The sequence below is a fragment of the Stegodyphus dumicola genome, chromosome 8 (assembly GCF_044657685.1).
Source record: "Stegodyphus dumicola isolate Sdum_Otavi_A_Nest chromosome 8, ASM4465768v1".
Lineage (NCBI taxonomy): Eukaryota > Metazoa > Arthropoda > Arachnida > Araneae > Eresidae > Stegodyphus > Stegodyphus dumicola.
In genome coordinates this window covers 19,890,244-19,902,703 of record NC_140775.1, presented here as the reverse complement: position 1 = coordinate 19,902,703, position 12,460 = coordinate 19,890,244, and the positions used below count along the sequence as shown (strand labels likewise).

Sequence of the window (12,460 nt, the reverse complement as noted above, 5' to 3'; positions counted from 1 at the left end):
ATTTTCTGGTTATTATACATACAAATTTACCAAACAAAAATATTTTACCATAAAAATTATACTATCCTGTAAAGTTTACGAAACTTTTAAGTGTAAATTTAGACTAAGAAAGTAATTGGTGGTGGTGTGGTGTATTTAATTACGGCAAAGCACACTAGGGCTATCTGCCAAAGGGGAGGGATGCCTTTCGTGGAGGACTTTCTAAGGGAAACTGGCTCGTATACACGTTACACATGGGGAAAACCACGAAAACACCCATGCAGCCAGCCCGTTCGCGAGATTCGAACCTCGGACCGAACTACCAGTGTTCAGCGACTTTACCGCTCGGCCGCTGGTGGGCCTAAGAAAGTAATTAAAACGCTACTAAACATTCTGAACAAGGAATTAAACATTTTGGAAACTTGATGAATCAACTACAGCATAGCCAGGGTTCTAATATTTTATCTTATATTTACTAACTGACTGTACGAAATACGTGAAACATGACAGCACGTAAAGGAGAGAAAATTGGATATTTACACTTACTAGCTGACTGTAAGAAACACGTGTATCACGACAGCACATAAAAGAGAGAAAATGGGATAACATCTTATATTCTTGTCTACATAAAGAGAGGCACGAGATCAAATCGAGTCCTCGCGGGGTCTGGTTTTTGTTCTCCACGTTTTAGTTCGGGTACAATTCTAGAGATAATAAGGTTTTTCATAACTAGGACATATGAGACATTAAGCGTGCCCTTGCTAGGACTGAAGTTACGCATCTTTTGCTTCCTATTGGACTGTTACCGTACGAAATTATTATGTTAATTACCGTACGAAAGCACGGACGTAGGTTTGCGATAATTCCTTTCAAGTTGTTAAAAAGTGCAAAATACATTGAATATATAGCACTTTTTAAGTTAATAGACAGAAATGAAAAGGAATTCATGCCTCTCATTACTTATGCAATGCATCATCAGTATCGTCATGTTTTAGAAAAAAGGCTTGATAAGAACACAAAGAAATGGAAAGATTTTATGTAAAAATAACCAACTTTTTTCATAGTAATTATTTCTAACTTTTCTATCTTTGAGAATGTCTTCACTAGAATAAAAATTTGGCAGAGTTTAAAAGTACAAGTAGTTATCTTTTGACAGTAAGGATAGAATTACTTATTTAACGATCCAGTCAAACACTTTGAGCTTTTCTAATTTGTTATTCAACCGAAAATCGTTATAAATTTGGCAAAACTTCCTTTGATAAGTGAAGAGACGTAACCTTTAAGAATAGTACTTAAAGTGTTTGGTTCTCGTATCTAATGATTATAAATATACCTAACCTTTCTGTTAACTTAAATTTATATTTGATTAAATTTAGTCTCTCAGTTTTTATAATTCTACTAGTTATACAGTAAACAACTTAAAGCTTTTATTTACATCCGAAGTATTATTTGAAGTAACACTGCATAAAGTTTAGTTCTGACGGATATAATTACTTTTCAATAAGCACAACATTCAACAGTAAACATTTATAATTCTAGAAATATGGGGAGATTTTCCCACTTCCGATGAGACATCGCGTCCGCTTTTCAAAAGTTTTTTCAAACAACTGCCATTTCCTCCCTTTCACAGAAATACAGTTAAAAGAATTATTTATCTTTTTAAAAAGCGCTGCCATTTTTTTGATAAATATTGCAGTCATATATAGCACGATCATGTCCTTATACAAATTCTTCGAATAAATATTATTTTTTACAGCCCTTGAGAATTCCTGATAAACCGTCATTATTTGTAAGTCTTGTAATGGAAATAATAAAAAAATATAGTTTGATCTCATTCGATTAGCTTTTTGACTGGATGTCCACGCTATAAAATGTGAAGGGCATAAAATGTCCGGTTTGGTTTAGTTTGTTTAATTATGGCAAAGAAATCGAGGGCTATCTGCCTAAAGGCAGGGATGCCTTCCTGGAGGACTAGTTAAGGGAAAACTCTCATATGCACGTTATATACCTGAGGAAAATCTCGAAAACGCCCATGTATACAGCCTGTTCGCTTTGATTCGAACACTGACAGAATTACCAGTGTTCAGCGGCTTTACCGCTCTGCCGCTGGTAGGCCCTGTAGTGTGCGGACAAATATGAGGAATATAAAAGGAAGTAATTCACATTTTTGTAAACGAAATCTGGAATATTTTCCTGAACTACAGGAAATAACAAAATTATATTTCCGCGGTAAAATATGTTAAATTTAATATGCATTACGTTTTCGAATTTACTATTTTCCAAATAGTAGGAATAGAAATTTATATAAAGCTTCGGTTTATGAGAACTATTCACGCTGTTAATTATTGCAAAATAAATGTTTCGTTAATTGTTCTAAGACACTCAGAATAACACAATACAATATCAATAAAAATATTCTATTCTTTTTAAAAGAACTTCAAACTGGAAAAGTAAGATTTCTTTTCACTCCCTCACTGCTGTTTTTTCAGATAAAATATTCAGAGTATTTTTCTTTCTTTAATTTTTACTGCTTTTTCCATATTTATTATCTACAGTTGCCCTTTTTCTGTGCATTCATTTGATTAATCATTCTATCATGAAAATACTTTGTCTTCTAACTATCAATCTGTCTCCATTTACAAAATGGAATTCGCAGAAACAAAATGAAAATGTGCAAAATAAACTTCCACTTTTCCTTCTAAGAGAATTGTTTTGAGAATTAATGAGCTGGCATTGATTGATTGATGTTCTAAATTTTCATTGTTTAATTTTTCGGAGGTGTTATTTATGTCTGTGCTGAAGTCGTTCCGATACTTCAAGATGTCGCTATTAATTTTTGAAACAATGTTGTAAATTATTGAAACATAGATTACAACTTAGAATGTTGGAATCTATGTTTCAACAGTCGGAGACAGAAGAGTGAGATCTGGTCAGGTTTGAATAACAGATTTCTAATGAAATCGATTTTCGTATTGAAATAATATAAGCAAACTCTTTACTTACAAAAATATGTAATTTACTTCTCATTTATGTTTCATCAAGCAATACTTGAAATCGCAGCAATAATTTAAAATTGCTGATTTCGATTACTTGCGTACTTTACTCTATAATGGTCTGATGGGGGGAAAAATTAAACCTATATTTATTTGGGTGGTGTTTGCTGTATTTTATTTTATTTCACCAAAAATAATTAATAATAATGAATTCAAAAAAAGGAAAAATTAAGGCAATAAAATTAAGCCGCTTAAGGCAAAAAGAAGCAGAACGAAATAAACGATACGACAATGTGCAACAAACAAAGGAAGAATAAAAGAAACATGTTCAAAAGGATCGTAATATGAGATCGTACTATGAGACAGCTAAATCCAGGATCGATGACAATGTCTAATTGCTTTGTTGTGGGAAAATGGAGCATCGACTTTGTCAGATCACTCTTGGGTTGCCGCTTGTGAATACTTTCAGTAGTAATTAAACTAAATCCAAGATCACTGACACTCTCTAATTACTGTGTTGTGGAAAATGGAGCATCGGCTTGGTCAAGCAGCAACCCGAGCAAGCAAGCAACCCGCAAGCAATTCACAAGCAGCAACCCGACAGTCAGATCACTCTCGGGTTGCTGCTTGTGAATACTTTCAGTAATAATTAAACTAAATACAAGTTCATCGACAGTCTTTAATTGCTTTGCTGTGGAAAACGGAGCATCGACTTTGTCAGATCAATCTTGGGTTGCCGCTTATGAATACTTTCAGTAATAATTTTCAGAAAAAAAAAGATGGGAACGTAGTACTGTTGCCTGCGTGCGGGGTCGTTATACGTTGAATGTACATAGGTCCAATTGTAGATTAATAAAATTTATTTGTATCAAAAGAAGTATTTAAGAGTTCTGCAATTTTCCCAGAAATATTTTTACAAGTGTTCACAACATCAAGCAGTGTAATCACTAGTTAACTTCAGACTACTAAGAATGTTAAGTACAACGCAAAGCGCATCTAAAGAGAAAGCTAATCCAATCTCACCCTGAATTAACAATTGGCAATAATAAAGACAATAATAACTAAACAATTGAGTGTTGATGCTCGCTCTTAGGCTTTATATATAGTTTCCACCCGGCCGCTGAGATATTTCTAGTTCGCCAAGATTTTGCTTCTCGAAATTACTGGAAGACAATATTAGTGTCGAATTACAGTTGCAGCTGATATAGTGATCAATTGCATTTATTCAATTACAATACCTATTACGGTAATACAGGGACCAGACCTAAATGTTGCCAAATGGTCGCCAAGTGTGTCGACATTTTGCCAAATTTAGCTACAAAATAAGTCGCCAAATACGTTTTCAGCTTGGCTATATCTCGCCAAATTACCGAGATACCTCTTTACTCAATGTTAAATAGACTCGCACCTGTATTCTTAATTTTTCGGCATAGCTACTCTCTTTAAATTTTTCATGTTACATTATGGAGCAAAATAAAAGAATTTCACAAATGATTGCATTAAAATCATCTATGCACAAAATTCGTAACAGTATAATAAATGCTTCAAGAAACGATTTCTTGATAATGCATTTAGATATGCAGTGTTTGCGATTGTTTGTGGTTTAAAAAGTAAACATTTTGCGGATGTTTTACGTGAAGAATTTCCTGATGATAGTGTCTCTAAATGCATGTTATGTGGTTCATGTAAATGATGTTTCTATAAGAAGAAAATTCTGTTTATGCTAAAAACAAATGGTTTTGCTTATCTGTCCTGATTTGTCGTCAATGGATCCGATAAGTGAGAGAGAGCTTAATATCTCCTCGTTTACCATTTATTAAAATACAAAGATTCAGAGCAGAGGGTTATGCAGTATGTGTAAAATCTTTTATTTGTTTTATTTGTTCTATAACATCCTCATACTTCCCTTAACACTCCTACGCATTAACACCAGCGGCTCTTTAAACTAAAAGACAAAGCACGTCGTCTATTTTTATTTTGTATCTTTTCAAATATGTACAAAATCGCATAAAGCGTTTCTATGAATGTAGGAATCTGGAGATTTTTGTCGCTATCATCTATTTGTTAATCTTAATTAACTTAAATTTCAGTATTATTCAAAGATTAAATTTGTTTCGTCATCCGTCAGTAATTGTAAACCACAGACAGATTAATCGTTTTTTCATTTGCCACTTAAAACCATCTTCGGCACACTTAGTAAATTTTGGAATTTGCTTAAAAACTTTCTCCCCGTTATACATATTCTTAGTTCGCAATCCATAAGACGGTCATTATTATTTCTTGTCAATCCTGGCGGCGATTATATCATGGCTATTAGATCCTCATTTTAGTATTATATTTATTAGATCCTTGGTTTGGAATTTTCCACATCACAATTAACATCTATTTTGCTTGGTATAACCTCTTCTTTTGAACGAATGGTAATTATTAACTTACCTTTAATTGAAAGAAGTCTTCCTCTCAGATGCTTTTGTATTTATGTGCTGTAATTCAGAACAACATTTTTCCGAAAAACGTAATCCATACTCAGATACATATATCCATTAAAAGGAGTCTAAAATGAAAATGTGGAAACGATAACGTAGTAAGTTAAATGAATTTACGTATAATAGTTATTAGATGTCTAAGATCTAAAACCTTACGACAAGAGAAATTTGAAGATTTCGAAGAATTTCGACTTGCATCTTATTTCCTGAACATTACCCTTAGGTCTCAACCGATAACTTTCTGAATATATTTCGTCAGTTTCGGATAAACTATTGTTTAAGTAATTGGTTTAAACAATTGATACTATGCTGTAATGATGGGCATATTTTTTAAGAAATATTTTATTGCTGGTATACAGAAAATTATGAATTAATTATAAATTTTGAGTAGCAATAATCAAGAGTTATTTTTGAATTAGGATCTATTCTTGCTTAAAAAATGCATTATCCTTTACTGTATTATATTAGCATTACTATTGTATATGTACGAGAATTATACAGAATTATTTGGAATTTATTAGTAAAGTAGTTTTGCAACGTTTAGTAAGATAAGAGTTTAGTAAATATTTAGAAGGGACGTTTTTAAACGCACCAAGTGAGTAACATCAACTATGTATAGTAGTCTGCAGAATCTTATTTAGGAACAGTAATGAAATTATCATTATCATTATTATTATTTATTATCAATAGTTATTAAGTATAATTAATCATCATAAAGTATCAATACATATTAATAATGATTAATTATTGCTGAAATCAATTATTAATAATTATTAGTAACACACCACAATGCATTATTGATTAATTATTCATAATTATTATTAACAATTAATAATTCTTATTTGTCATTGATTATTATTTATCATTAATTCTTATTTACTATTAATTATTTTTTACTCGTTTTAATTATTTTCATGTCATGGTATATGCGTGGTGGAATCAACTAGACCAATTTAAATGTGGGACATCGGAATTTTTCATAAGGGCCAATTTCTGTTTCTTGTTACTTCTGCGACATCCGAAGATTGTGGTATTAAGTGTAACAAATACTATAAAATAGACTTTGCGTTTGATTATTTTGAGAACATTTAAAGTAAGCTATTGTGACGTCCGATATGTTAACGGTATGAGATGTTTCCAGCTTATGATGTTCATAAGTAACAGTGTAGCACCTTCACTTAAAAAATAGTCTCCTTCCAAAATTCAAATATCATTTTTGATATCTCTTTCGGACTGATCGAATATATGCGGTTCTTTCAAAATACATTATTCTAAATAGACTAATTACCTATTTTTGCATGAGATGATTTCGGTTCTCAGAAATATTTACTTGAAAAATTTTTATGGCATTATTTATGGCAAAATATCCTATTTCGTGACATTATCTTCATATAATATTTCATTAACTTTTAGTTGCTGCTAAACTGCGTCATATTCTACTAATATGGAAACAAATTTTTATTTCATGTATAAGAATAAAATTTCTTAAATTTAAATTCAATGCTATTGAACAATATGTTTTAGGCTTTTTTTGATAAAAATATGACACATTTTCCAAAGGCATTTGTATTCATAATTCTAGAATATCTTTCATTATAGATCATAATCGACGAAAACACAACGTTTCGCACGGGCAGACAGGCTAGAAGATAGGCAATGTTTTCAATTGTTTCTAGTTATTAGCTGAATGTTAATAAAATAGCTATAAAAGACTTTTAGGTAGTCATAGTATAAAAAATAATTTTTATTTGGCTAATGGTTTCAGAAGACCTGACATTATATTTTAATACTTTATCTTCAGGAATACCAGTCATCTCTTGAGTAACGTATCGCTGCTTCATACCAACAGCAACCCTTAAGAACTTATAAAATTTTAAAAACCATAGCGTTTCACATGTTATTATACTGATCATTGCCTATGAGGCCATTTTCAATCCTCGAAAGACATCATTATAAACTCAGAAGGTAACGAAAGGTCAAACAATTTTAAAATGCTTGTTTCTTGAATATACATTTCACCATTTAATACAGTTACCATACCTCTATACGTGCTTTTGTCAAAACTTTCATTATTACTTTTCAACTTTGTGAAGCCAGGAAGAGCAATATTAAATAGTTTTAGCATAATCTTAAACTATGTTAACATGTTTTCTATACAATATACTCGGCAGCAGTCACATTTTTCTTATCTCCTACGTAAGAAATATATCCGAGATTTGACCGGTTACGAATGAGAGCCTTGTGTATGAGATCTTCGTCTGCTGCACGGAATCCGCAAAATCGAATATCCAGTTGCAATATGGTCTGATTTACATCCATGGCCTGAGAAAATGCTGGGCCTACTTCCTGAAAAAAAGAGAGAAAACATTTTTTAAAAAAAAAAAAAAAAAAAAAAAAAAAACTCGCGGCCGGCAAGAGAGCTTTACTTATTTTTCTGCAGTCCTTTATTCACACCCAGAAAATAAAACTGCATACATAATTATAATATATTAACAAAAACTCTAATTCCACGGGATATAATAACATACATAGAACTTTAATGCTAAACAGGATATCTGAGATTTTCAAAAATCTGAGACTTTTAAAAATATTTCCTCAGCCGACTGTAAACTCTGCTAACACATTTGCAATTTTACCAGAAACTCTTTGGACTTAACACTAAAATAAAACTTCAGTAAAGTGGATATCTCAGAATTTTACTAATAGTATCCGTACAGGTCCCAGAAAGCCATATAGCTTGCATGGTGCATGATTTCAGTATTGGATGGTCCGTATCACAGGTGGCTAGCTTTTATCAGCTATTTAGAAAGAGCAAGCTTCTAGCGACATCCAGTTGACGGGCATTCGCCTGACCTCTGTTCTGAAAACTGTAATGCAAAAAGTTGTAGGAAAAAGGCGTCAGGTGTCGGGTAAAGAAACAATGGGTGTCTGTTAACAATCGTTTATTTCTTTATGTTCTTTCATTTCTTTTAAAGTATTCGGTAGCAATATATGTAGTTACTCCCTTATAATGTATGTTATATGTAGTTAACATTTATCACATTTTTAAGTATGAAAACGGGCTTTTATTTCTTACAGCCCGCACTATTTTACAGTGATGAATCTTTGGTCCACTTTAGACGCTGAGTTTTACAGGCCTCACATATCTCCTCTAGTTCAGCGGTTCTCAACCTTTTGCCTAACGTGTATCATCTAAACAAAAATTGAAAACCTTTAGTACCACCACTACATTTTACAATGACTATTTTTTTAATTTCTGAATAGAAACATTAAGAAAAGAAGCCTGAAAGCTTTTAGATTTTATATTACACCCAAAGAAGCGTTTCTTTAACGTATTGTGTGTTATCTTTATTTATTAAATATCATATTCTTCGCATTTAAACCCTAAAATTCAGTTCAACAGCAATGCCGCAAAATAACTTTAAAATGAGCATATCTTTAGAATTTCCGATACACAGTCTCGCACGATGGAGATAATCCCCCTTCCCCGTACAATATTACCATTTCTCGCTTAGAAATCGCTGAGTTTGTCAATAAAAAATTCGTTAAAGTATAACAAAATATGAAATTGACAATACAACGAATTCCAAATTAAAGCTTCCAGACGCCCATATTCGGTGGAGGATTCGTTATTCAAAATTGGATGGCTTTAGGTAAGGCTCTTTTATCACAATGCGAGAAACATACCTACATTTATGCAGATTCTTCATTATTTAATTTCTTTAAATACACTGACTACCAATAAGTATTTGGACACCTTTGCAAATGACGATATCTGCGGTCCTAAGGTACGTCACGGCCTCCGCCGGTATATATCGTGTAGGAAACAGCATTGGGTTTAGTCGCATGCAAGATGCCTAGCAGTTCGGAGCTCTCTGATTTCGAGAAAGGTATAATTATCGGGTATCACAAATGTGGCCGAATCCTTTTCAACAGGCATCCGGGAGCATTGTTTCAATGAATACCATCCGTAAGGAAGCACATCTGCTTGGTTTTCATGGTCGTGCTGCTGCCAATAAGCCTTTCATCACAAAGTCCAACCGCGCTGCTCAGTTAATGTGGTGCAAAGCACATCGAAATTTGACCGTAGATTAGTGGAAACGGGTTCTTTGGAGTGACGAATCAAGGTTCACCTTTTACCGTTCGGATGGCAGAGTATGGGTCTGGCGTCTACCTGGAGAACGTCTCCTGCCAGAATGCATTGTGCCAACAGTCGTCAAGTTCGGTGGAGTTGGAATTATGGTCTGGGGGTGTTTCTCCTGGTATGGGCTGGGACCCTTGGTCCCCATTCATGGTAAGCTCAACTCCGATGCCTACTGCACTATTTTGGATGACAATGTGCTTCCTACGTTGTGGCAGTTTTACGGGTTGGACTCCTGTTACTTTCAGGACGACAATGTCAGTTGTCATGTTTCGACGTTAACCAAGGCTTGGTATGGTGCCAATGGAGTTCATCGAATGGACTGGCCTGCCCAGACTCCAGACATGAACCCTATCGAGAACCTCTGGACGAGTTGCATCGCCGAATTCAGGGCTGCACTACCCGTGCAAAATCGGTGAAGGAACTTCTATGTCTTCTCCAAGCTGAGTGGAAAAAAATACCACTAGCTGTCATACAAAGACTTGTGGAAAGTATGCCCCGGAGGATCCACGCTGTAATTACCTCTCGTGGATGCTCTACCAACTATTGATTTTCAATAAAGTTAGTTTTTCTTTTCTATCACAGGTGTCCAAATACTTATTGTTAGTCAGTGTATAATGCAGGTCTCTAATATTCGGTGGCTAGAATTTAAAAAGAGCTTCGCCGTTTATAGTGAATCAACGCAAAATACCAAAGCGAAATTGATAGCCCTTGCATGTGAGCAAAACTGCCCCTTTGGGCTAATAACTTTGTTCTTCTTGATGCTTCTTTTATATACACACCAAAGATCAGTGCTGTAATTGTCGCTTAGCACGATTTTCCCGTAATAACTTGAATATGCATGCAATATTTCTATGTACGGAAGTTCAGAAATGATTATTTTTTATATAGGAAATGACCCATATATAAAGAAAATAAAAGCATTAATGTTCTGCTTAAATTAATGAATGGTTGGATACACTTTTGCTTTACTTTTTTCCCGATCTTAAATATACTTCCCTAACAAAAATCCTAGTAAGTAAAGTACTCCTTCAACTCTTACGCCATCACTAATTCGACTGATACCAGTTTCCTGAGAATTCTGTAACAACTTTGGCAAAATATTTGAGGTTATTCTGGGATTGAAGTTATTGAATATTGAAATATAATACAGAACGATAAAATTCGGCGGCAACAATTTGAAAAGTGATACAACCTTTTAAAGTTTTCGACGCAAAATGCCAAAACGAAGTTAATAGCCCTTCTGGGCTAACGCCGTTTGGGTTAAAAAGAAAGAAAATGCTTTCAGATTTTACATAATGGCCAAAAGGGCGTTTCTTTAAAGTTTGATGTGTTACCTTTATTTATTAAACATCATGTTCTTCCCAATTAAAACACATAATATCATGTTCTTCGCAATTAAAACACATAAAATCCAATTCAACAGCAATATCATAAAATATTTAAAAACAGCAAAACAGCATACCTTTAGACTTTTTGATACACATTCTCACGGCTGGAGATTAGAATACTTTTTCTTTTCGTACAGGGTTGCCATTGCTAGCTTCGAAATCGTTGAGTTTGTTAATCAAAAATTAAAGTTTAAAATAAAAAGAATTTGAGGTTAAGGGTTAATCAAAAGCTTTAAGTTTTTTAAAATTTGAAATAGATAATAAAACAAATTCGAAATTTGAAATTCGGGCTTCCAATTGGCCGTGCTCGGTTGGAAGATTACCTTATTCAAAATTTAATGGCTCTAGGAACCGTTGTTACTTCCTTGTACGAAATAAAAAGGAAGTATTGTAAACGCGAAAAGTTTCAGGCAGCATATTTCAACGAAAATATCCATTTTGACCGCTATCGAATGCAATTTAACGATGTTTTTGCGTGATATCTGTACGTAAGGACAGAATAAAATACTCTTCTCCTTCAAAAAAATTATAAAACTGCTTTAAAATTAATTCTGAAGAGAATTTTTCGTGGCGTCTGTACGAACGTATGTACGTACGTATCTCGCATAACTCAAAAACGAGTAGCCTCAAAACGTTGAAATTTTGTATATGGGACTGCTATAACATGCAGAAACATGCAGATGTGCACCTCGTATTTTGTTTGCAATCGGCCGCACCAAACGTATATAAATACATTCATTTATATATATATCCACTCTGTTACCCGGCTCAGTGATCTCTGTTTCTTTACTCTTATATGTTTGTAAATTGTACATTTTTTCTTTAAAAATGATTGAATTATGTTGTTTTTATCTTCCGGTTAAGGAAGGATTTTATGCATTTAGTAAATCTGTGTGCAATATTTTTAGAATTATCAGCAATTTTAAAGTTGTTTAATTGCTGCTAACCCTGTTTTTAATGGCGGCCATTGATGTTTACATTTGAAACAGGAGACTAGTGGATTCGTTGCCAATCTAGAGAAATTTAGCTTCGCAACAACAAAGATAACGCATTCATTTATTATTGCCAATTAAATCATGCATAATTCTTTCTGGAATTTTTTCGAGGAAATAAGTGTTTGAGATTTACTTACTAATTTTTAATATAGATATTTTGAGTTTTTATGTATTTTTGCCTTCTCGCGAAGTGAGAACTGAATTAATTAAATGAGAAATACTCAATCGTCTGTGAAAAACTGTTTCTTTTTTGTTTTGTTTGCTTAATTTCTTTTATGCATCATTCTAGCTTTATTATAGTATTTTAATAGAACATGTGGCAACGATTATATAATTCTGTTCTTTAAATGATTTAAATTTTGTGCATTATGAGTTATACTATGAACGAAATATATACGTTAACTGTTATATAATTATTGGATTATATAACAGTTAACTTAGTTATATAATTATTATATATGTTAACTGTTATATA

At 33.1% G+C, this 12,460-nt stretch overlaps 1 protein-coding gene across 3 annotated transcripts in view; it reads right to left on the bottom strand.

Moving 5' to 3' along the window:
* Window positions 1–7,187: 7,187 nt before the first annotated feature.
* The window catches only part of LOC118189325 (dynein regulatory complex subunit 5-like), a 71,871-nt gene continuing 66,598 nt past the window's right edge, over window positions 7,188–12,460 (bottom strand). For all 3 annotated transcript variants that reach the window (XM_085822913.1, XM_085822912.1, XM_035359910.2), the window contains one exon: window positions 7,188–7,804. In XM_085822913.1, coding sequence (XP_085679039.1) covers window positions 7,683–7,804 — 122 coding nt within the window. In that variant the 3' untranslated portion in view covers window positions 7,188–7,682. The remainder of the gene's footprint in view (window positions 7,805–12,460) is intronic.